At 61.3% G+C, this 24184-nt stretch overlaps 2 protein-coding genes and 3 non-coding genes across 5 annotated transcripts; 4 read left to right on the forward strand and 1 right to left on the reverse strand.

Annotated features, from left to right (window-relative positions):
- Window positions 1–937: 937 nt before the first annotated feature.
- On the forward strand, window positions 938–10831 carry LOC122702570. The gene is made up of 9 exons (XM_043916138.1): window positions 938–1037; window positions 3159–3351; window positions 5012–5066; window positions 5350–5574; window positions 7017–7504; window positions 8196–8292; window positions 8949–9011; window positions 9461–9531; window positions 10376–10831. The coding sequence occupies exons 1-7, from the start codon at window positions 938–940 to the stop codon at window positions 8958–8960; spliced, it is 1170 nt and encodes a 389-aa protein (XP_043772073.1). The 3' UTR covers window positions 8961–9011; window positions 9461–9531; window positions 10376–10831.
- On the forward strand, window positions 5863–5935 carry TRNAG-UCC. Its single transcript has one exon. It is a non-coding gene; the product is annotated as a tRNA-Gly (tRNA).
- LOC122704177 lies at window positions 7989–8120 on the forward strand. The gene has a single exon (XR_006343791.1). It is a non-coding gene; the product is annotated as a small nucleolar RNA SNORA17 (small nucleolar RNA).
- On the forward strand, window positions 9077–9210 carry LOC122704169. Its single transcript, XR_006343784.1, has one exon. It is a non-coding gene; the product is annotated as a small nucleolar RNA SNORA43 (small nucleolar RNA).
- A 912-nt stretch (window positions 10832–11743) lies between the features above and the next one.
- Window positions 11744–19853, reverse strand: DIPK1B (divergent protein kinase domain 1B). Its single transcript, XM_043916422.1, has 5 exons — window positions 19564–19853; window positions 16044–16178; window positions 13624–13731; window positions 13358–13534; window positions 11744–12865 (listed from the first exon to the last, which is right to left on the reverse strand). The coding sequence occupies exons 1-5, from the start codon at window positions 19624–19626 to the stop codon at window positions 12053–12055; spliced, it is 1296 nt and encodes a 431-aa protein (XP_043772357.1). The 5' UTR covers window positions 19627–19853; the 3' UTR covers window positions 11744–12052.
- Between the last annotated feature and the right edge of the window lie 4331 nt (window positions 19854–24184).

A 24184-nucleotide genomic window follows, 5' to 3' on the forward strand; every position in this document is an offset into this window, starting at 1 on the left:
AACCCACTAGAATTTTGGGAGGGGAGCAGAGAAGACCCCATTCCTTCTCTGAAATTGGGGTTCTTGATAAGGTGACCCCAAGGCTTGCACAGCTGGAGAAGTGTCACTTGGTTTCCCATTGATGACCACCTGCACTTTGGGGGTCCTTTGGGTGGTCCACGGAGGCTGCAGGTCTTGTCTTTTTGGCCTGCAGCCCAGGACAGCTGATGTTGCTTCACTGTGCAGATCAGCTGAGCCTTCCGGGCAGGGGCACCTGCCTTCCCATCCTCTCCCTACCCCCGCCAACTGCCCAGGGTAAAACAAAGACTCAGTGCCAAGCTAGAGACAGCGGTCTTGTTGGCAGGGCAATGGCCCTCATAAAATACATTTTGTCCTCAGTGTTGCGGTCCATGCTTAGGTAGGAAAAGAATTGCCAGACAAGAGACGGAGTGAAACAGGAGTTTATTAGCGCGAGAGTTGCGTTAGGACAGCTGGCCTCCTGACAGAGCCAACCACCATCAGACATATCTGCCTGTTTGTTTTTTTTGTCTTAAATTATTTTTAAAATCAGAGGATAATTGCAATATTGTGATGGCTTCTCCCATACATCAACATGAATCGGCCGTAGGTTTACACGTGTCCCCTCCTTCTTGAATCCCTCTCCCACCTCCCTCCCCACCCCACCCTTCTAGGCAGTCACGAAGCACTGGCTTTGGGGTCCCTGCCTCACACATCAAGCTCCCACTGGTTGTCTGTTTTCATCTGGGAATGTATGTGTTTCAGTGCTCTTCTCTCAGACCATCCCACCCTCTCCTTCCCCCACTGTGTCCAGGCAGGGAACAAATGAACGGGGTAGGAAATCTTGCGAGTCATTTGCTAACTGGGTGAGGTACGTATAGTTTCTTTGTATGGGGAAGGAGAGCAGGACGGCCTTTCGTGAGACAAAAATGGACAAGCCATGCTGCCCAGGAGGGCTCAAAACTTCTGCAGCAGTTGCAACACGGTGGAAAGGGCAGTGGGGGTCTGGCGCATTCTGTTCCTGCGCGGGCTCAGTGAAGGTGAGGAACAGTGATTCTGACCGCCCCACGCACCGCCGGCCTTGGTCACTGAGAGCTGAGTGAGCTTGACCTGGGATCACTGCTCATCTATAAAGTGTGTGAAATCACCGAGTTCCCAGAGGGCCCCCTGATGACAGTAAGCGCCCCAGCACGTGCTCCTCTGGGTGGTGGGCTTCCTCCAGCCCCACTTACACCAGCCTGGGCTGCATACAACTTCTGCCTGGGGTCCTGTGAGAAAGATGAGTGTGGGAGTGGTGGGGAGGGGTGGAGAAGGAGGAGGAGGAGCCGCCAGACCTTCTCCCTGCCCCGGCTGGGTGTCTATTGCCCCCTGCGGGTCCCCCTGACCCAGGCATGCCCTGAGCTGGACCCTGGGATGGAGTCTGGTGACCAGCAGAGCTGGAAGAGGTAGATTCAGTGACCCTCAGGTCCCCAGATGGCCAACCCAGCCAGCCCAGCGTGCTGCAGCCCGCCTGTCAGGGAGGGTGGGCCCAGGGCCCAGGGAATTTGGGGGGAGTGGGGGCGTAGAGGGGGGCGGTGATCACAGAGCAGTTAGCCAGCGTCAGGACACAAGACCAGAGGCACCTGCGCACTGTGGGCAGGTTACGTGCCCACACCCTCCGGGGCCTCCTGTGGCTCTTGGCCGTGATCGTGAGGCCCGGCCGCCAAGCGGCCCTGAGCGGGTGCCCACCACACCCATCCAGAGGAGAGAGCCTGGGCACGTCCTCGCAGAGCTGGCCTGATGCAGGTCCCCGTCCAACCCGCCATGAGGCCCTGGCCTGGGAGGTGGGCAGAGTCTAGAAGGACGGGATTGGTTCCTACTTCCCCGGCTGGGCTCAACCCTCGGGGGTTTCCTCTGGGATGAGAGCCCCTCAGGTCCCGGAGGACCTCTGCCCACCCCTCCCGGGGGGGCCGATTCCTCTGGGCGTCCCCACGAGGGCGCAGGTGCACGCGTGCACACACACACAACTCAGTCACTGACTGTCCTGCTGGGGGTCAGAGGGGTGTGCACACGGGGGGAGGGGAGAGGGGTGAGAAGGAGGAGGTTGCGGACGGAGATGATGACCCCCTCAGCAACATGCCCAGCCCATAGCACGGGAAGGGGGTCGCCAGGGTGCCCGCCGGGCCATGCCTAGAGAGGCTTGGGGAAGACAGGGTCTGGGGTCCTGTGTCCACCACTCTGGGCTCCAGGAGCTAGGATGAGGCTCCTCCCCAGGAGAGGACTCCCTGTAGAGGGGGTGCTTAGACGGGGTGGTCCCCGAGGCCCCATAACATTGCAGGAGAGTCTGCTGGCCTTGCTCCCCCGTCCATGACCTAATGTGCTCCGAGTCCTCGGAAAAAGCTTCTGCTCCCTGAGGTCCTTCTGAGCAGGGGGCAGCCTGGGGACGCGGGGGACTGGGGACCCAGGGGTGCAGAAGGCGGCAGGGACTGGACCACCCATCGGGGACCAGGGACAAGACCCTGCTTGTTGGCCCCTGGGGGTCCTCATTTGGACCCCTGGTTGGGGTGAGGAGGCCTCTGGAGTGACCTGGGCATGGGGACAGTGGAGGGGGAGGGGGCGAGGAAGGCGCAGAGGTCCCTCTCGCCCAGGGGCTGGCAGGCCCTGCTCCCTCGGGGAGGGGAGGGGGGGCCCTGGTGGAACCACCGCCTGGCTGAGTTGCTGTCACGTCCCGCCAGGCTCCTCTGTCCATGGGGCTTTTCGGGTAAGCGTATTGAGGGGGCTGCCTTTTCCCTTCTCCAGGGGGTCTTCCCGGTGTGTCTTCTGCGTTGCAAGCAGATTCTTTACCCGCTGAGCCATCAGGGAACCTGGACCCTAGACAAGGGATTTGGTCTCTGCTTTTCCAGCCTGGGGCTGCAGTGCTGGAGATGACCACGAGGGGGCGGGCAGTGCCCACTCTGCTCCGTGGAGGATAGCCCAGGGTCATTCTGGGCGTCCGCCTGCCTCTGACTCAACAGGCACCTTTTATTGTCAGCCTCCAGGCCCACCGTGTCAGCTGCTCAGAGGCGGGAGGGGGCTCTGAGACCCTCTGTTGATGGTTCAGCTACTGCGTCCCCGGCACGAAGAACAGGGGCCATGTCAGGCCTGGGGGTGGTCTGACATGACAGATGGTCCCTCCCCTGCAGGAGCTCACGGCCTGGAGGGGCGGGTGGACGAGAGCAGGAGAGCAAGTCCGCGTGAGAGAAGAGCCCGTGCTCCAGGGAACGGAGTCCGGGTCCTGGGGGAGGGCCGGGAGCCCTGGGGGGCCCACAAGGCTCCACGGGACACCGGTGCCGAGACCAGAAAGACAGGGGCGGCCAGCCCCACGTGCTCTGAACGGTGAGCTGGGGCGGGGGTGGGGGGTGGTCAGAGATGCGGAGACTCAGAGGAGGAAGAGACTTCGGCCAGAGGGCAGGTGAGGTGGGAGCCGGGGTGGCTGGAGATGGAGGGGGAGGGGAGGAGGGGGAGGGGAGGAGGGGGAGGGCAGACCCGGGTCTCGATGGATGTCCTGGGGCCTGTACTGTGTGATGGTCTTCCCCTCACTTACAAAGGCAAGGGGCTTCCCCCGTGGCTCAGCGGTAAAGAATCCTCCTGCAACACAGGAGCCACAGGAGACATGAGTTCGATCCCTGGGTCGGGAAGATCCCCTGGAGGAGGGCATGGCAACCCACTCCAGTATTCTTGCCTGGAGAATCCCGTGGACAGAGGAGCCTGGCGGACACAGTCCATAGAGTCACAAAGAGTCGGACACGCCTGAAGCGCCTTAGCACGTACATGCAAGAGGGCAAACCCTGACCCTCACACGGTGTCTGTGACCCGGATGCAGGCTCCGCTCAGATGGGGACCTCTGCCCCGAGGTTGCCCAGAAGGCTGGGCTGTGGTCCCAGCTGAGACTCCATCAGGGCAGGTCTGTCTCTGAGGTCATTGGTCGATTCAGTATGGATGGGGGTTCAGGTCTTTCCAGTCTGTGGGCCTGACCCAATGTCAGTTCTTTGTACTGGAGCCTCAGGGCACCTCATAACATCTGATCCTGCCTCTCTGGAACATTGCATCAGAGACAGGGAGACAGAGACAGGAGAGAGAAACCCAGGAGGGGGGACCAGGAAGGGTCACAGACTTTTCATCAGTGAGTCTTGGAAACGACAGCCCATCGCTTTTGCCCGATTCTGTTCATTTGAGCCCAAAGCCCAAAGCCCCTCCACCCTCAGGGAGGACTCACACGGGTGTGGGTTGGAGACGGGGATGCTGGGGGCTGTCATGGGGCTCACCATCCACAGGCAAAGGGGAGAGGGGACAGCAGGACCTCATCCACTTATCACTCATCTGTGGAGTAAAGACTGAAGCTAAAGGAGAAGCAGGGGGCAGAGGATGAGATGGTTAGCTAGCATCACAGACTCAATGGACATGAACTCCGGGAGACAGTAGAGGGCAGAGGAGCCTGGCGTGCTGCAGTCCATGGGGTCAAAAAGGTCAGACGCCACTTAGTGACTGAAAAACTACTACAAGGAGAGTAAATGTAAAAGAATGAATTCTACAGGAGTAAAGAATTAAAGAAGAAAGCCCTCCCTCCCCTCGTGTGCCCTGAGCCCTGGTAGGTGAGGAAGATTCCAGGGCGTGTGCTTTTCCGGAACCCAGTTTCCCCTGGTGGACATTGGCCAGTCCATCCTCTTCCTCTTCTGAATTGTCCAGGGCCCCAGAATCATGTAAACACTGAGTCCATTTCCAATTTTTCTCTCCCATTGCTGTGCTGAAGGGAACATTTGAGTCCATAAATCTTTGTTTAGCTTAAATCCCTGGAAGGGAGATTCTCGGTCTAATGGAAACATGATTTTAACAGTGGTCACAGTTTCCAAACTCCGAGGTCTTCTTGGTCACTCTGAGCCTTGTTTGGGAAAGCAAGGGTCCACATGCTGGGGCTGAAGCCCTGAGGAGCGCAGCCGATAGGCTTGGCCTGAGGCGACTGAAGGCCAGAGACCACCACTGCCGCCGCCCACCCCAGGGCTCGGCCTCCAGCCGCTGGCGGCCCAAGTGCAGCTCAGAGGCAGAGCCTGAGGGTGAGAAGGGGAGGCTTAGGGGGCGGAGAGGGGGCGGGGGCGGGACACACAGGGACACGGGAGCAGCCCCCAGAGGCTGACACTGGGCCAGGAGCAAAGACGGTGCCCACCCTGCCCCGGTCCCCAGTTTCCAGAGCTCCAGCTCTGACTAGTAACCCCACCTAGGCCTGCAGGGGGGACCTGGGGTGCTGAGTCGGGGTGCGGCAGAGCCGGGTGACCCTCCCCCGCCCCCCCAGGAGCTGTTCAGGAAGGTGGTCCCTGACCACTGGTCCCCGCGGGCCAGGAGGGCAAGGAGCACCCGGCCCCCACCGTCCGTGCCACCATCACCCCGTTCAGCAGCGTGGCCAACCGCGTCATCACCACCTGCCTCGGGGACCGGAGCGTGTCGGCCCGCCACAGGGCCAGGGCATCCCATGAGAGGGCCCAGGAATCCCTCTCCAGTTCTGGAAGCTTCCTGTTCTTGGAGAATTGTGTCTGCAGCTTGCCAGCTAGTCACTGTGGCTGCTGGGTGGGTAGGAGGGGAGGGATCCTTCCGTCCCACAGCCCGCTCAGCCTGCCCCCACGAAACCAGGCCCACTGCTCACTGTGCTTCAAGGACAGGGCACCCCAGCTGCCCAGGAACGCGGTGCCGCCGGAACGCTCAAGTTAAGTGGCCCAAGGGGCTGCCCTGGGAGGCAGGTCTGGAACTCCCCACTCTGCCCCCAACCACAGAGAATCCAGTTAGCAACACTTTTCCCGGCAGTGTAGCCCAAACTGGCCATAATCTATGAGCTTTAAGAAGTCTCAGGAGGGGACTTCCCTGGTGGCCCAGTGGCTAAGACTCTGCACTTCCAATGCAGGGGACCCAGGTTCATTCCCTGGTCAGGGAACTAGATCCCACATGTCGCAACTAAGACCCAGTGCAGCCAAATAAAATTTAAAAAAAAAAAAAAAAAAAGAAGTCTCAGGAGACTAATGAATCCATGGTGGGTCCTCCCTGACCCCACCTCAAGGCTTCCCCAGCGCCCCCAGGCAGCCCCTATCCCAAGTCAGAGCCGACACCTAGGCGACCCCTCCTGAGTGGGGCTCGACGGAGGTCTCTATCTGTAGAAGAGGTGAAGAAGGCTTTCGCAGGGCCTCAGGCCCACCCTGGGGGCGGGGGCCCCAGGGGGCTGTGGCAAGGCCAGCAGCACAGCCAAGCCTCCCAGAAAGCCGGAGGCCCTTCTGCAGGGAACAAGAGGTGGCCCCAGGTCAGGGATGCTCGTGGGTCGGGGCAGTCACTACGGCAGGCGTTAGTTACCAGTTGCCTCTGGGCTTCGAGCTTCCCTAGTGGCTCAGACGGTAAAGAATCTGCCCGCAAGGCAGGAGACTGGGTTCGATCGCTGGGCCAGGAAGATCCCCCGGAGGACACGCACACGGGGCCTTGCCTGGTTCTAAGTGCTTTTGTTGTCGCTCAGGCATGTCCGACCCTTTGCGACCCCATGGACTGCAGCACGCCAGGCCTCCCTGTCCATCACCATCTCCTGGAGTTTGTTCAAACTCATGTCCATTGAGTCGGTGATGCCATCCAACCGTCTCATCCTCTGTCATCCCCTTCTCCTCCTGCCTTCAATCTTTCTCAGCGTCAGGGTCTTTTCCAATGAGTCTGCTCTTCACATCAGGTGGCCAAAGTGTTGGAGTTTCAGCTTCAACATCAGTCCTTCCAGTGAACGCTCAGGACTGATCTCCTTTAGGATAGACTGGTTGGATCTCCTTGCAGTCCAAGGGGCTCTCACGAGTCTTCTCCAACACCACAGTTCAAAAGCATTAATTCTTCGGCGCTCAGCTTTCTTTGTAGTCCAACTCTCACATCCATACATGACCGCTGGAAAAACCACAGCCTTGACTAGACAGAACTTTGTCGGTAACGAGACGGACCTTTGTCTTTGCTTTTTATACGCTGTCTAGGTCAGTCATGGCTTTTCTTCCAAGGAGCAAGCGTCCAAGTGTTTTGCAGAAGCTAGCTCGTGCTGTCCCGCCGCCCACGGAAGGCAGGTTCCACCCTACCGTCGGAGGCGCGGGGGCCGCGCGAGGATCGCCCCCACCCCGGGCGCGGCTGGCAGGAGGTCGCAACAGGGGAGTTCAGCCAGGCCGGCGGGCGCCACGCGGGCGGTGCGGCCGGGAGGGTCCGCTAGATGGCGCTGCGGCGCCGGCGAACTCGGGAAGGGCGCGGGCTGGGCCTCGCGGGCCGCCGTCCACGCTATAAAAGGCGCGGCGCGAGCTCGCGCGTCCTTTTCGGGCGGCGAAGATGGAGAGGTTGGTGGGAGTTCGTTATGGCCTCGGCGGGAGGCCGCGCGCCCGTCCGCCCCAGGGCCCGCCTGCGGCCAAGCCCCGCGCCCGGCGTCTCCGCCCGGGGTGCTCTCCGCAGTTTCCCGGCTTGGAAGCCTCGGGAACATGGCAAGGCAGCGGGGGTTTAACGGGTGAGTTGAGACATAAGGGGAAAGTGCCGCGCCCCCCCGGCCCGCCAGCATTCCGGCTCGTTGCGGTGGGGATCGAAGCGCAGGAGCCTTTAATGTCTGGTTTTGTTTTTAAACGTATTGATCGCCACTGTATACTAGGCCTTGTCTCAAAGCTAGTTGGTCTACGGGTTATCCGTGGTTTGTAACGCAGTGGGTGTGGAAGCGGGGTCCCCTTCCCGCAACAGTGGGGAGGGGGCGGCGGCATGCATAGCGCGGCCCTTCTGTCCCTTGGGGTCTGCACGCTGTATCGTAACCTCGGTTTTCCACACAGCCCGAAATGAAGCAGGGAGTCAAACGGAAGGTACCTGGGTTTGGCGTGCTGACAGGTGTAGGCCTGGAGGGCGAATGCAGCAAAGCCAAGCCTGGGTGGAGGGCCTCGTTGCGCGCTTCGCAGGCGCACAGAAAGTCTCGGGACTCGGACCCACGGGTGTCATGATCTTCCCCGCATGCCCCCAGAGGCGTTGCAGGTGTGGCTGCCGTGTCACGTCTGCGTCATGAGGTGGCAGAGAGCAAAGAGGCTTGGTCTACGCCCAGTGTTCTGGCCGGTGGACATTTGGATGATTAATAGTCTGACACTTGACAAAGTGCCCACCGAGGGTGGGTGGGTGTTGCCTGAAGCCTGTCGTGTAAGAACGCCTTAATTCTCTCTTAGCGCTTGTCTGGGCCCCAGGACACCCCGAGGTTACCGTGTGAGGAGCGGCAGCAGGTGGGCGGTTGCCCCTTGGCGCAGCGACCAGCAGGAAAGATGGGTAGGTTTCAGTAAGGCCGACCTACTTGCATTATGAAATGGTGGCACTAAAATTTCCCTTTCAAAGGTGAGCTCGATGCCACCTAGCAACTGACATGATTGAGCTTGTTTTAGGGTTACAGGGTATTCACACGTAGCTATTCTGCCTATGATGAACTGTACAGCCAGAAACTCTTTAAAAAGTTGACAGAAACAGACAGTTCCAAAGACCAGGTGCAGTGGCCTACGGTGAGGCCTGTTTAAATCCCAGAGCGTTTTTTTCCTGTGTCGCCTTGTTAATTGTACTTTCCTGATCCATTGATCTATCCATTGTCTCACTGGTAGCTCCCTGGGAGAGAAGGTGCAGAGATTTCTCGGGGGCCGGGGGGGGGGGCCTCCTGGATGGGCTTCCTCTGTGACTCAGTGGTAAAGAATCCGCCTGCCAGTGCAGAGACCCAAGAAACTTGGGTTCAGTGCCTTGGTCAGAAAGATTCCCAAGAGAAGGGAATGGTCAGCCATTCCGATATTCTTTCCTAGGAAATCCCATGGATAGAGGAGCCTGGCTACGCTGTGGTCCCCCAGGTTCATCAGCCAGCAGCCCCCTTCATTAGTTTTAAATACTCAGCAGTAGCTTCTCTTCACTGATTCTGGACCAACCGTTCTTATTATTTGATACAGGAAGGACGATGACTGAGCCTGTGGAAGTCGGCGAGAGTGAGCAGCCTCACGCTCCAGACCAGGGTAAGAGGCTGTGCCTGCTGAGCTGCTCCTGGAGGCCCGGGGGGCGGGGCGGGCACTGCCCTGCAGATGCTGGACTCGCCGGCACCACGGGTGCGGCCGCCCTGCTGCACCTGTGCCGTTGGGGCAGAGAGGAAGCGGCTATTTCTACGCTCAGTGCTCAGAACCGTGGGCACTAAGAATGGTTTGTAGCCGGACATCACCGAGGGAGCCCCTTGTTCCCACGTGCGCGGAAGAGAAGGCCAGGGAGGATTAAATGAGCGGACAGGCATGCGGCGAGCTTGGGTCCGGCAGGGTTGACCCAGAAAGGGTCTGCTGGAAATGATGGCTCTGTCAGTCTGCGGGAGGACTGTTTAGGAGTCCCTTGAGGGAAGGCCAGAGGATTCCGTTGACAGCGGTGCTGCAGAGAAACAGGGTTTGGGAGGATTGGCTGATTAGATTACATCTCACAGATCCGTAGGCGCAGCTGGTCCATGGGAGAGGGACCCTCGGGTGGGACTCTTCAGGACAAGTGTCAGGACAGGTAAGCTGGGCAGGGGGCTGGCTGGGGGTCTGACAGCTTCTGGACCCACACAGTAGACAGTGGTTTGCCAGAATCTGGGTGTGGACTCTCCTGGAGGGGAGTCGGGTCATTAGTTGATGGGGCAGCTGGGTGGCAAGTTAGGGGTGTGTCGGGGAGTGTGTGCAGCCGGCTGGAATCAGTTGTGGGGGTGCTCTTGGGGGTGTTCGAGGACCTGACTGAAAGTCGCCCTGGGCAGAACTGGGGAGCAGGATGCAGCTGGTGACTCCCTGCTGGCAGGGGTGAGGGTTCTCAGGACAATGGAAGCTGGCTCCCTTGAGCTAGTGTGACCCAGCCTTCATGCCCTGTGGGAGGGACCACGCGGCAGGCGGGGGCTGTCTGCACAGTGTATGCCTGGTGGGTTTTCAATCCAGGTCGGGTGTTTTTTGTTTTTTAAGAACAACCTTGAACTTGTGGCTGCTACTAGATTTTTTGCCCACATTTCCTCGAATTCTGCGCTTGAGTTTTCTGTGGCTTCTCCACTGGAGTGGGGCCAGGGTGACAGTGGGCTTGCCGGAAGTCCGACGGCGGCAGGTGGCAGCAGGTCCAGTCCGTCCACCTTTGAGCCTGGCAGCGGCATGTCCTTCCCCATCCTGCTTGATGACCCTCGCTGGCTGAATCCCCTAGAAACTGGGAGAAGTGTTGGGGGGATGGGGCTGAGGAGGCTTGTCTTTGCATTCCGCAACCCCGCTGCTGTCTGAGGTCTCCACCCAAGCTAAGGAGGCTTGACCAGGGGAGTGGCGTCGGTCCGACCCCTCCAGCACCGGGAGGCAACGCCTAGTGAGTCCCCTCTGTTTCCTGTCTGCAGGCGGGAACCCCAGTGAGCAGCCCAGCAGCCACACACCGCCAGAGTCGAGGGCGGTACAGAGCCTGGGAGAGGCACGGCCTTGGAAATTCCTCTGACGAAGAACGTGTGGGCCTAGCGTGTCGTGTGCGGAAAAGCAGTAGCAGTGTGTGCTTCTCCCCCTCGGGTGTGGTTCAGCAGGGCTGAGGCAGCGTCCTCCAGCCAGGAGGTGCAGGCAGGATCTTGTATGTGGGCCCACCCCACCGTCCTGAGCTGTATCTGGATTATCCCCCCACCCAAGGGGAGAATGTCGATGAGGTTTGCAAACTAGTCCTGAGAACGAGTGTCTGACAGCTGACACCTTGGGGCCCGGGTTTTCAGCACAGGGTGTTACAGTGAATGGAAAGATCTGTCTTTGTGAGGGAGCATGTCCCCATGTTGGCAAAGCTGTAAAGAATAAATGCATCTTGAATAAACTACCTTGACTTGCCTTTCTCTGTCTGACCAGCCAGGGCCCCAACAGGAACTGAGGGTGCGAGGGTCAGGGTCCTGGGCTGTTTCCTGGACAACGATAGCTTTTTGAAATCGATGAAATCTGAAGTTCTCGTGTAATTGTGTGTGCCCCTGCTTACGACCCATCCACATGTGGTCCAGGTCAGGGCTGGTCACAACTGAGAACCATGGGCTCACTCAGCTTCCAGTCACCCTTGCCCTTGGCCCCAGTCAACCCCAAGCAGCCAGCTGCCAGGATGTGGGTCCAGGGGTGGCATGCCCCTGCAGTAGACTCTCCAGGTTGAGGGTGGTGGGGATACTCAGGGAAAGTGGAAAGGCTGGCTTAAGAGAACTAAGATCATGGCATCCTGTCCCATCACTTCATGGCAAATAGGGAAACGATGGAAAGAGTGACACTATTTTCTTGGGCTCCAAAATCACTGGGGACAGGGACAGTAGCCATGAAATTAAAAGATACTCCTTGGAAGAAAAGCTGTGACAAACCTAGACACTATTAAAAAGCAAAGACATCATTTTGCTGACAAATGTCCATATATAGTCAAAGCTCTGCATTTTCCAGTAGTCCTGTATGGATGTGAGTTGGACTGTAAAGAAGGCTGTGCTTTCAAGCGAGTCAATTCTAATGGAAAGCAACCCTGAATATTCACTGGAAGGACTGAAGCTGAAGCTCCAATACTTTGGACACTTGATTCGAAGAAGCGACTCATAAGAAAAGACCCTGATGCTGGGAAAGATTGAAGGCGGGAGGAGAAGGGGATGACAGGATGAGATGGATGGCATCACTGACATGAGCTTGAGCACACTCGGGGAGGTAGTGAAGGACAGGGCAGCCTGGCGCGCTGCATGCAGTCAGAGGCCGCAGTGGTGAACACGAGTTGGTGAGTGAACAATTCACAGAAAAGCTTTATTTACACGTAGTTCTCCAAAGTAACAAGACCTAGGCCTGGGCAGGTCCCAGGGCCAGCCCTCGGTGCTTGGGCTGTGAGTCCTCCCCTCTCTCCTGCCAGCTCCACTGTGGGAGCCCAGAAAACTCCCCGGGGGGCGGCGGCGGTGGTGGTGCAGGGGCCGGAGCCGCGTGGCTGCCGCGCTCCGGCGGCAGAGGGCCGGTGTGGGACGGGACGGGGAGGGGCCGGGGGCAGGCGTGGCTGGTGGGCGGAGCCGTGTCTCCGGGCGGGGCCGGGAGCGGCCTCACGTGTACTTGGTGTTGGAGATCTCCTTCCAGAGCAGGGTCTTGAGGTGGCTGAGCACCAGCGAGTGGTGGGCCTCCACCTGGCTGGCCAGCCCGCTCAGCGTGGCGCAGGTGCGTAGCTGCCGGCCCAGCTCGGCGCGCAGGCCGGCGGGGGCGCCGGGCAGCAGGTAGTGGCGCAGCAGCTCGCAGACCTTGGCCAGGTTGGGCTGCACCAGGTCGCCCTTGCACTGGCGCAGGAGCGTGTCGCAGGGCGCCCGGCAGTCGCGCCCGTAGGTGCAGTCCGCGCTGCGCTCGCAGTGGCGGCCCCGCAGGAAGCGGCGCACGGCGGCCTCGGGCGCCACCTGCTGCAGGTCGGCCATCCTGAAGTCGTACTTGGCCGTGTAGCCCACGTTGGCCAGCGTGGTCTCGCACATGTAGAAGGTCCCGTAGGCGCCGTGGAAGAGCTCCTCCACGAATTCCAGCAGGCCGATGGCGATCTTGGCGCGCCAGGGCCAGGCGGGCCCCAGCCACTGCTGCAGGGCCCCATGCAGGGCGGGCGGCAGCAGCGGCCGCAGCAGGGCCGGGAGGGCTGCCGCGGGCCCCGAGCTGCGCGGGACGCCCTCTGTGACGTAGAGGTCCCCGCAGTGGCCCAGCAGCGGGGAGGCGTGCCCCTTCCCCTGCAGGGACAGCAGCAGCAGGAACTCGTTGCGCTGCAGCAGCGCCCACACCGACTTGGCCTCGGCCAGCGACACCCTGCTGTCCTTGTTGAAGTCGGCCATGAGCAGGACCTGGCCGACCAGCGCGGGCAGGGAGGGAAGGTCCCCTAGGTTCGCCTGAGAGAGGGGAGGCGGGACGTGGGCATGCAGCTTCAGGCTTGGCACCCGGCCCCCGCATCGGCCCGACCGGGGAGCCCGGCCTCCAGCCCCCAGCAGGAAGGGGCAGTGAGGCACTGGGGAGGCCCCCTCACCACTCCTGGAAAGCCCACGTGCGTCTCTGCCCCCAGCGCTTGGGGAGCCCGGGGACTTCCTGCATGAAGGTGGGAGCACTGGGGGGTCGCTTACCCCTCACCTGCCCCCCCCCCGGGTCCCAGCTCCTCCCTGGCCTCCTCCCCGCCCCCTGCCCCCCCCCCCCCGGCCCCGGGAGGGTTCTCATGCCTGTGGGTGCTCCCTGAGCCTCTGGCCGGCGGGTTCTGTTTGGAGCTGGCGGGCTAGCCAGATACACCCTGGCCCATGTGGCCCCCCCATCCAGCCTGCTGCCTGCCCTGTGCTCATGTCCTTGGGCGTGAACTTGACACACACCCCCCCCCCTCAGGAGGGCCAGCTGACCTTGAGAAAGCTGAGGGTCATCTCCCGGAACTCCTTAATCGAGGTGCCCCGAGTGGGCTTGTCAAACAGCACCAGTTCCCGCCGGGGGGCCACGTCGGCCCCGGCCTTCAAGCTCAGGCTCTCCTCGAGGCCACACTTGATGGTCACCTCCCTGCCCTGCCAGAGCCCGCTATACACCTGTGGGGAACACAGGACCCCCTGTGCACACGCCTGCTCCGGCTGACCGCGGGCGGCGGAGCCCCGGGGCTGGGCCCGGCCGGGCTCACCTGCTGGCCTGGGACGGAGGAGAGGCAGGTCCTCCACTCCAGCTGCTGCCGGCTGCACAGGTCCTGGCAGATGGAGCCTGAGATGATGCCCTTGCGGTACTGGTCACACTGAGGAGAGCAGGGAGACGCAACAAGTGGCCTGGGGGAGCGAGGGCTCCATCTGCCCGCCCGCGCCTCATTAGCCAACACACAGGGAGAGGCTTGCAGCTCTGATCAGGTCGAGCTCTGCAGGAGCCGCTGCCCCCACCGGGCCCTTCCTGGCTCCAGACAGGGCCTTGAAGCCCCCTGAGTCCCGGGGGTGTGGGCTGAGCCGAGCCGGAAGGTGAGGCCCTTCCCAGGGCGGTCCCTAGGTGGGGAGGTGGGGGGAGATTTGTGGCATCTGGAGCAAGCGTGGGGTGAATTCCTGGATGTGCATCACCGTTGCCATGGTGCCCAGGCCCTTGGTGGAGCAGGCCTGCAGGAAGGGAGGGTGCCGGGGGCGGGGAGCCAGGGCCTCCTGAACGCCAAGGCCCTGGACTCACCTACGGGACCAGGGAGGAGGCTTCCGTGCTGCGGCTTCAGAGCCCGACAGCCGTTCATCAGGACAGAAAAGGGGAGGCCCTCCACTGCAGGGGTCCGCTCTGACCCCCTCAGGCCCCCCGGAGCCTCAAGGCCCTTCGTGGGGGTGTCTGCCAATGCAGGCAGCCAGGCTGGGCCAGGGTCGGGGCCTGCCGGCCACGCTGCCCACCAGGGTGGGGAGGGGCTTCCACCGAAGCTGAGGTGGGCAGTGTGGCCGTCAGCCTCAGATGGGGCAAGACCCCTCCCCTCCCAGCCTGTCTCCTGTCTGCAACTGGGCCGAGCACCCTGAGGTCCATGGGTACCTGGTCCGTGACCCCTGGTCCTGCCTTTCCCCCCACGCACACCCTGGGTGACCTTGGACAAGCTGTGGAATCTCTCAGAGACAGCTGATACCCCCATGAGGTGGCCAGGTCTTCTTGGGAAAGGAGGGGGTGTCCCCACGGCCCAGCAGCCGGGGAGACCGCTCTGGCGCTGGCGGGAAGGCCAGGGCGCTCTGGGAAGACGGAAGCTGCAGATCCTCTGGTTGGGAGGGGCACGTTCCCTGTCTGCTCCCCCAGGGCCCCTCAGTCCTCCGCGTGTGGAGGGGGCTGCTGCGGGCACACAGGAAGTGCTCAGAAAACACCCACCAGCTCTGAGCAGCTGCTCACTGCACCCCACTGGCCAGACCCCATCTCACGTGTCCTCCCAGGTCTCACTGCCCCAAGAGACCCCTCCACCCACGCGGGCAGCCCGGGACCTCGCCCGGTGCAAGGGGTCCCAAGCAGTACCTCTCCCCGCCCCTGCCCAGAGGCCAGACTCCCTGCACTCACACACCTGCCCCTGGGCGTCCCCAGCCCGCCGGGTTGGGAGAAGAGCTCTGTGTCTGGCACCCAGCTTGGGTCTGACCCCTGGAGGGTCCCAGCGAGCACTTCTGGAATAAACAAGGTCTTTTTCCCCTGGGGCTGGGTGCCGCGCCTTTGTGCCTGATGTTGGCCTGCCCCCAGCGAACAATTGACAATCTATGGGCCCCTTGCAAGTCTCGTCACATTGGCTCTGGACCCCTCCACCACCACCTCCGGACTGTCCCAAGTTTGGCCCCCACGGGACCCTGGGCAGAACAGGCCTGCTGAGCCCTTCCACAGTGCCCCACAGCCCCCCCGCAAGAGTGCCCCTCACCCTGCAGGGGAGCAGAAACTCCAGGCCCCCACCAGGAGACAGGTTCAAAGCCAGGGGTCTCCCACTGCCCCCACTTCAGGACCCCAGGAACTCCGCCGGGGCGGGTCCCCCCAGGCATGGATGCCCCAGACCCTGTTAGCCTGCCGAGGGCTCCCCCCTGCCCAGGGAGGCTGGCGGAGTCAGCGTCTGAGGGTTACCAGGGCCCCTTCGGCTGGCGTCACCTTCCCCTCCACCAGTCACAGGGCATCCTTCAGCAGGAGCCGTGAGCCACGTGGAGCAGTGCTCATGGGCACACACACACTCCCGTGGACAAGCACACACAGGTCCACAAGCGCCTTCACACACACGTGCACAGCTTTGGTCTACCAGCCACAGTGGTGACTCAGCGCATCTCCACCCCCAGGCCCCGAAGACCACACCCTGCAGCCTCCTTTGCTGGACCCCTGGCCCCTCCTGACATGTCTACAACCGGCCCTGTCCACCCATCCGTCCGTCTGTCCACCCCCAGCCCCACTCGCCTGTGCTCCATGGGGCACCCCTTCCTCCCGGGCCTCCCCCACGGCCTGCAGGGACAGCCCCGCAGGGCACAGCCAGACCCTCCTAGAATCCACTGGGCGGGCGCCTCAAGCCCCGTTTCTAGGCTGCCCACCGTAGGAGCGCTAGCTGGGGGCGGACGGAGCCCGCAGACGGCCCCAGGCGACACTTACGATGACCACTCTGCAGACGTGGCCGCGGCAGAGCTCCGCGTAGGACGAGTAGTGCACGTACGCCAGCCAGCTGCCCGCGAGGACGCCCAGCCACACCAGGAAGACATACTTGACCCTCAGGCCTGGGAGCCGGCCCTGCGGGGGAGGGGCCGTGAAGAAGCACAGCGTTCCAGGCGCGCTGACCCCGCCTCCTAGACCCCAGCCCCCCACCCCCCAAGCCCCGCCCCAGTCAGCGTCTCCTTCCCACTCCGCACCCACTCCCGGTGCAAGGCAGGGGCCTGGTGTCTCCCAGACCTTGAAATCTCACAGGCAGGGAAAAATTAATTCCAAATGAGGAGGATTTAGGGTAGACAGCTCTTTATTTTGCTGAATAAAGAGATTTGGAACGATTTTTTCCTCCTGTCCTGCCCTCATTTCATCGTGACATGTAACCTCTGTACAAGGTCAGGCTGGAGAGGCGCTCCCCCACCCCGGACCCCTCACCCTGGCCCGGCACCCTGCACATGGTTCCTCCCACTGGGGGAGACTTCAGGCTGGACCAGGGCCGGCAGGGAGCGCCGGGCTCGGAGGCGTGGTCACCTGCGAGCTTTTAAGGGACACAGCTTCGCACACCCCCCCATCACAGCAGCCAAAGGGTAGACACAACCCCCGGGATCCACTGAGAAAGAAGTGGGCAAGCCAAATACAGCCCATCCACACGAGAGAACGGTATCCAGTCATGAAAAGGCAAAGAACTCTGACCCAGGCAAGGAAGACCCAGCAGGACATCATGTCCAGGGAAATGAGCCAGACACAAGACAGAGCCTGTGTGACCCCACCCATGCCACAACCTAAAGGACTCAGATCCACAGAGACAGGAACGGCGGCGACAAGGGGGAGCGGGGGGAGGAGGGAGGCCTGCCCAGGACGGCCAGTGAGTGTGTGAAGGGGACAGAGCTTGAGGGCTTGAGTTTGGGAAAATGAAACGAGTTCTAGAGATGGATGGTGATGGTGGCTCAACAACGGGGATGTGTTTAATGCCCTTGAACGGTGCACTTAAAAAATGGTTAAGATGCTAAATTCCTGCGATGTACAATTTACCATAATAGAGAACAGATAACTAAGACACTCAGCCCCTGGCCCCGCTGCCAGAGGCTCCGTCCCAGGAGCGTGGGGTAGGCCAGGAACTGCTTCTCTGGAGGGCTCAGTCCCTTGGCCAGGTCTCCCCGGCTGACGAGAGGAATCACAGGGTGTGGGGGACCCACAGCCCTACAGGAACTGGGGGGCACTGTCTCCCATCCAGCCCCCAAGCCAGGACTGCAGGAGCATCAGCTTCCTTCCCCACCCCCGTCATGGTAAATCACGGCCTCAGTGGCTGCTGTCCAGGGGTGGTCAGCTGATGGGCCAGGGCTACCAGGCGCTGCCCGGTGCAAGAGCTCAGACACCTCGACCGGGTCAGCTGAGCCCCAGAGAAGAGGGCCCGGGAGAGCAGGGGGCTTCAGGCCAGCCTGCCCCGGACGAGAGCCACTGCCAGCACTGGCCACACATCCCACCACCTGAGGGTCAGCGGGCGGCTCCAGTCCTAGTCAGCCCTGGGTTCTCACCACCTGGAGGCTGGGGCCCAGAAATGGGGCCAGCGGCTCTCCCCTGAGGACGGGGCAGGGCCTCCAGGATTAGCCCAGGCAGCTGCGCTCGTTTTTACGGTTCCTCCAGGAGAGGCAAGGTCCCCCACTCCTGCTCTCTGGCCCACCCCCTCGGCCAGCCAGCCCGGGAGGCGCTGAGGCAGGAGGACCCCCCGAGAGCTCCGGTGCAGGCTCGGAGCCGCGGAGGCCCGGGGTGGCCCTGGCCAGGGTGGCAGGGCCGGGTCGCAGGCCCACTGGTCCTGCCACCACATCTGTTTCCGCCAGTTTTGTTCAAAGGGAAAAACAGGAAAGCAGACCAGCGGGTGGGGGGCCGGGGAGCCAGGGGCGTTGCTGGGGACAGGACAAGGTCAGAAGACTTCCAACGGCGGGTGACCGCGAGGCAGGCAGGGCCTCTGGGAGCCGGCGCCAGGGGTCCTGGGGGACAGGCGGGAGAAGGGCGGGCTGTCGCCTGCACTGGCCTCAGGTGCTGACCTGGGCCAGACCCAGGTTCCCGGCCTGACCGCAGGGCCCACCTCGGACATGGCCCATCCTCCTGCCAGAGCCCCTCCAGCTCCGGCCTTCCCGCGGCGGCCCCGCTCCACAGACACTGGCCCCGGTGCCGAGCTCTGAGCGACCCCCAGGCCCTGATCGCAGGCGGGCACTTCCTCCGGCGGGAGTCCCTGCCCCTGTGGGGTCCTGACGCCCACCGGTGAGCATGCCCCCAGGGCGGGGGGAGCTCACCCCTCAGTGTTCCCCGGGCCGGCGGCTCCCCCCACCCCCCGGCCTGCCCGGCTCATACTGGGGCACTTGGGGGGCCACTCGGGGGACAAGGCAGCATGACGACCGGCAGCCTTGGGGCCGCAGCCCACGTGCACCGTGGCCTCCACCCCTCACCACCAACGCAGGAGAGTGTTTCACACGCGGGAAACTGAGGCTCAGGGCGTGTCCTCACATTAAGTGGGGGCATCTCAGAACCAACCCCAGCCATTGGGAACCCATCACCTCTCCTGTCCAGGCTCATCTGCTATTCCCGGGCTGAGCTCAGAGGCCTGACACCCCCAGTCCCAGACCCGCCACACTGGCCTCCTCTGTCAAGGCCTTTCCCTCAGGATGGGGCCACTGCACCCCCACCTCCCAGCCTGGGGGAGGACGCAGACCCTCAGCTCCCACCCGACCCCCCCAAGACCCCTGGATGGCAGGAGGGCTTCTGGTGCAGACAAGCCCCTGCGTGCATTACCTGGCTCCCACCCTTCTGGGCGGGTCTGATCAGGGCTGTCCGCTTTTGCCCAGGGGCTGGGGTCGTGAAGGTGGCAGGTTTGGCCTGCATAATTTGTGGCTCGCATTCAGCCCAGCTCAGACTACCCCAAGTAGCCATGACAGGGATCGCGGCAGTCGGCCCCCAAAGCAGCCTGGGGCTCCCCTGCAGAAGGCAGGGTCCCGAGAAGGACGGGGATCTGTCCAAGGTCACTGTGGGGTCAGGGCACACTCCTCATCTCAGGCTGGCTGGGGGATGGCCCAGGGGGAGGGTATGCCCTTCTTAGAGTGCTTCTACGGGTCCCAAGTTTTCCATCACAGAAAGACAAACCTGGTCTCCTAAGTAGAGCAAGGCGGGGCGGACCTGGTGTGGCTTCGGGGCCTGCGGGAGCAGCTCCGGCCCGCGGCGGGGCGGGGGCCTTCTGCAGCCCCAGAGGCACTGGGGCCAACCCCGCAGCATCCGCTCACCCGATCGGCAATCCCCACCCCGGGCCCCGGGCCCTGCCGGCCCCCGGCCCCCCAGGGACCACGCACCCCGGCCCTCAGCGACCTTGAGTCCGGAATCCGCCCGGGATCCCCGGACTGGATGCCGCGCGCCCCCGCCGCGGCCCGCGCCCCAGGGCGGGAGGTGGGGCGAGAGCCGGCCGGGCCGGGGGCGCGCCTACCTGCAGGCCCTTGGAGAAGGGGCAGAAGAGCACCAGGTGCGCCAGGCGCCGCAGCCGCCGCATGGTGGGCGCGGGCCGTGCGCGGGCCCGGCTCGCCTCCGCTCGGCCTCAGCCCCGCGGGCCGGCCCGCCCGCATCGGCCGCCGCGCCTCCTCCCCGCCCCGCGTCCACGCCGGAGCGCTCGCTTCTGACGGCCCGGCGGGTGCGCGGGGAGGGGGCGCGGCGGGGGCGCGCGCCGGGGGGAGGCGGGGAGCCAAAGGCGCGCGAGGGCGCGTGGCCGCGAGGCGGGCGGCGCGGGGGCGCGCGGCGGGGAGGGCGGGCCGGGGGCGCGGAGGGCCGCCTCGCGGGGCGGGGGAGGCGCGCGCGGCCCCGCCTCCGCCCCACCGCCCCGCCGCGCCCCGCCCCTGAGGGAAGGGGGAGGGCGCCGAGGCCCCGCCCTCCCGCGCCCCCGGCCCGCCCCCGGCGGCGCAGACAAGCCCCCTGCGTGCAAGCCCCCGCCGCCCGCGCGGCCGCCACGAGAGGGGACTGCACGGCCAGGGCCGTCGCGCGCCCCTTGGCGGAGGAGGAAGCGGGTGATGGAGCCGGGCAGCCTGCGGAGGTTCCCCGGGGCAGGGTCGTACGCGCGGGGCGCTGGAGGCGCGGGGGCCCTCCAGGAGTCATGGCGAGGCCCCTAGCGGGGTCCTGCGCGGACCACAGGGCCTGGAGGGGCCGTGGACACTGCGGCAGCGTTGGCCTCTTTCTCCCGCTTTTTAAAGAGAGTAAAACGCACTCTTGCACCGCGCGGCTCTGCCGGTGTTCGCACAGACAGCCCCGTGGGCACCACCGCTTGCAGGCTGCAGAGTAGTTCGGGCCTTGCTCTCTTCCAGGCTCCCCCGCCCCGGGCCCAGTCCTGGTGAGCTCCGGCTCGTCCCCTGCGGCCGCAGCCTCCAGGTCTGGCCTCTGTCACTGGGCAGAGGCCCTGAACGTTCAGCACCCCTCTTTGCCAGCGCGGGCACCAGGCACCAACTCGATCAGCCAGTCAGTCACCTCCTGAAGGCCCTCGGAGTTGGTCCTGGCTTGGGACATCAGGCGCAGAGCCGCCGTCAGGTCAGAACTCGAGGTTCTGTGCTAAGGACATTCCTTTTCCCTGGGGTGATACAGGCTGGGGATGCCGTGGTCGGCACGGTCGGTGTAGGTACCCCTTACATTCCTGGCGCATGGGAGGTCTGATCACTCCACTTTCCCTTGGGCACTTGGTATGATCCTTTTTAAATTCTAGTCATTCTGTGGGGAGCCTGTTTCTTTGTGGTTTCTCTGTGGTTATTTGCATTTCCCCAAAGGCTATTGATGTTGGCTATTTCTTACATACTTAGTTGCAACCTGTGTATATTCTTTGGCAAAGCATCTGTGCAAACTTTTTGCCCAACTTTTGTGTGTGTGTGTGTGGTATTGTTTGTTTCTTTGTTGAGTTTTGAGAATTCTTTTATATCTTCTGGAAACCAGCACCTTATCAAATATGTGATTCCCAAAGATTTTCTCCCAGTCTCTGGCTTGTCTTTTCATCTTTTTAACAGTGCTTTTCAAAGACTACACATTATTAATTTTTTTAAATTTCTTTTATTTATTTTTAATTTTTCGGTTGCACCAGGTCTTTGGTGCTGCGTGCAGGCTTTCTCTAGTTGCAGCGAGTGGGAGCGACTCCTCATTGCTGGGCACAGGCTTCTCACGGCAGCGGCTTCTCTTGTTGCAGAGCACGGGGTCTAGGTGCACGGGCTTCAGTAGTTGTGGCTCAAGGGTTTGAGCACAGGCTCAGAAGTTGTGGGTCACAGTCTGAGTTGCCCCGCAGCATGTGGAATCTTCCCGGACCAGGGATCAAACCGGTGTCCCCTGCATTGACAGGCATACTCCCATCCACTGAGCCACCGGGAAAGTCCTACCCGTTCCTAATTTTGAGGAGGCCCAGTTTGTCCATTTTTTCCTTTTGTTCGTCTGCGCCTGTCAAATCTAAGAAATCTTTGCCTAACTCAACTCAGGGTCACACAGATTTTCTTCCGTGTTTTCTCCTAGAAGTTTTATAGTATTAGGTTTCACATTTGGGTCAGTGATTCAGTTGAGATCATTTTGGTGCACAGTTTCCCAGGTGGCGCTAGTGGTAAAGAATCTGCCTACCAAAGTAGGAGATGCAAGAGAAGTGGGCTTGATCCCTGGGTCAGGAAGATCCCCTGGAGGAGAGCATGGCAGCCCACTCTAGTATTCTTGCCTGGAGGATTCCATGGACAGAGGAGCCTGGTGGGCTGCAGTCCATAAAGTTGCATAGAGTTGGGCACGACTGAAACGACTTAGTACATGGATCAAGGCCGTGTTTTGGCTTGGGGTTTGGGGGTTTCTGCACATGGATATCCAATTGTTCCAGCACTTTTGTTGAAAAGATGAGCCCTGGGATGGTTTTGTAGCAGACTGTCTCTGCGGAGACACTGCCCTGCAAGCAGCCTTCCCAGCTCCTGGACGGTGGTTTCTAGCAACCTCCAGAGGGCAGATTTCCTGCAAGTCTGCCAGGACCACAGTGACTTCTCTGCTGTCCTGTGAGTCACAGCTGGGCTCTCCCAGCAAGACTTCAGCCTGGGAGTGGGGGCTCCAGCTCAGCCCAGCGTGGCGCTTTCCTCTCTTTCTCTTCAGGCTGTGCTGCGTGGCTTGCAGGATCTTAGTTCCCCAACCAGGAATCAAATCTGGGCCTTTGGCAGTAAAAGCATGGGGTGCTAACCACTGGACCACCAGGGAATTCCCTACAGGTCACTTCTGTGTGTCCTTCACTTCCATCCGCCTTTGCAGTTAGTAATTCTTGAAGCAGAACTTTCCCAGTTCAGATTGCCATGTGGCTTTTGTCTGCTAATAGGGACCCAATTGACACAGGTCTGGTGCAAAAGTTGTTGTTCATTGTTCAGTTGCTAAGTCATGTCCCACTCTGCGACCCCATGGACTGTAGCACACCAGGCTCCTCTGTCCTCCACTGTCTTCCTGGAGTTTGCTCAAATTTACATCCATCGAGTCAGTGAGTCTATCCAACCATCTCATCCTTTGCTGTCTTTCTCCTCCCGCCCTCCATCTTTCTCAGCATCAGGGTCTTTTCCAGTGAGTCAGTTCTTCGCATCAAGTGGCCAAAGTATTGGAGCTTCAGCTTCAGCATCAGTCCTTCCAATGAATATTCAGGCTTGATTTCCTTTAGTGTTGACTGGTTTGATCTCCTTTCTGTCCAAGGGACCCTCAAGAGTGCAAAAGAGACATGGGCATTTTTATTTATTCTTTTGGCCGCCTCATGCAGCTTGCAGGATCTCAGTTGCCCAACCCAGGGATTGAACCCAGGCCTTCGGCAGTGAAAGTGCTGAGTCCTAACCACTGGACCACTGGGGAATTCCCAACATGGGCAGTTCTACAAAACTTATGGAGGCTCACTGTGCCCCACAATTTGGACCATGTGGCCTACCCTCAGATACCCGATGTCTTCAACCAAATGGTAGTGATACTTGGATTGAAGACTGGGATGGGCTCCTAGGAGCATCCAGATGGCTGGAACAGAATTAAGTTTTCATCACCTTGATCCCCTTGTGGACCATCCAGGCGGGCCAAAGGGTCCTCTTAGAAGAAGGGAGGGGCCTCTGCTCAGGAGGGCCTGTTTAGGGTTAGGATCGGGGTCAGATCCTGGTTATCCCCAAAGAAGCTTTAGAGCCCCACCCACCTTTCCTTCTGGTCATTGCCGTGGTGACCAATGACAGGTGTCCCCCTTTGGGGACAGTCCTGGTTGGCGCTGAGCTGCCTGACCAAGGTGTGGGGCCAGGAGGGGCCAGGAGGGGGCGGCGGAGGTAGAGTCGGAAGTCTTCTAAGTGAACTTTTGAGAAGGCCATTCCAGTGCTTTGTGATGCCAGGGGCTGTGGGCGCCGGGAAGCGGGGAAGGGCCTCTGGCTCCTTGACCGCCAGCCCTCTCTGGGGCAGCTTTTGTGGTAAAGAAGCACCATGATGTGCTCGTCCGACTCCGTGACCCTGTGGACTGTAGCCCGCCAGGCTCCTCTGTCCATGGGGATCCTCTGGGCAAGAACACTGGGGTGGGTCGCCATGCCCTCCTCCAGGGGATCCTCCCAACCCAGGGACTGGACTCAGGTCTCCTGCACTGCAGGCGGACTCTTTACCGCCAAACCAACAGGGGAGCCCCAGAAGTACCACATCAGGCCGCAAATGGAACGGCGGCAACAACACTGCTCAGAGCCAGGAGCCACCGTGGCAGCTCCTCTGAGAGTCCTCACGTGGCCTTCAGAGACCCTAGTTCCAAAGAGGCCACATTCTGAAGTTCTGGATGACCATGAATCTGGGGGGTATACCATCCACCCCAATACACAGAAACAGCGACATCATTGTAAACAGCCAGAGGCAGTGACAATAGAACACATTTTATCAAGGGACCCCAACGTAGAAATGACTTAATCAAGAGAGATGTGTATTTTTCTTTCATAGCCTTGCCCTTAAAGGTGGATCTAGAAAAGCATACTCTTCTGCTCATAGCGGGCTTCCCTGGCGGCCCAGCTGGTAAAGAATCCGCCGTAATGCAGGAGGCCTGGGTTTGATCCCTGGGTTGGGAAGAATCCCCTGGAGAA

The sequence above is a fragment of the Cervus elaphus genome, chromosome 11 (genome assembly GCF_910594005.1).
Source record: "Cervus elaphus chromosome 11, mCerEla1.1, whole genome shotgun sequence".
Classification (NCBI taxonomy): domain Eukaryota; kingdom Metazoa; phylum Chordata; class Mammalia; order Artiodactyla; family Cervidae; genus Cervus; species Cervus elaphus.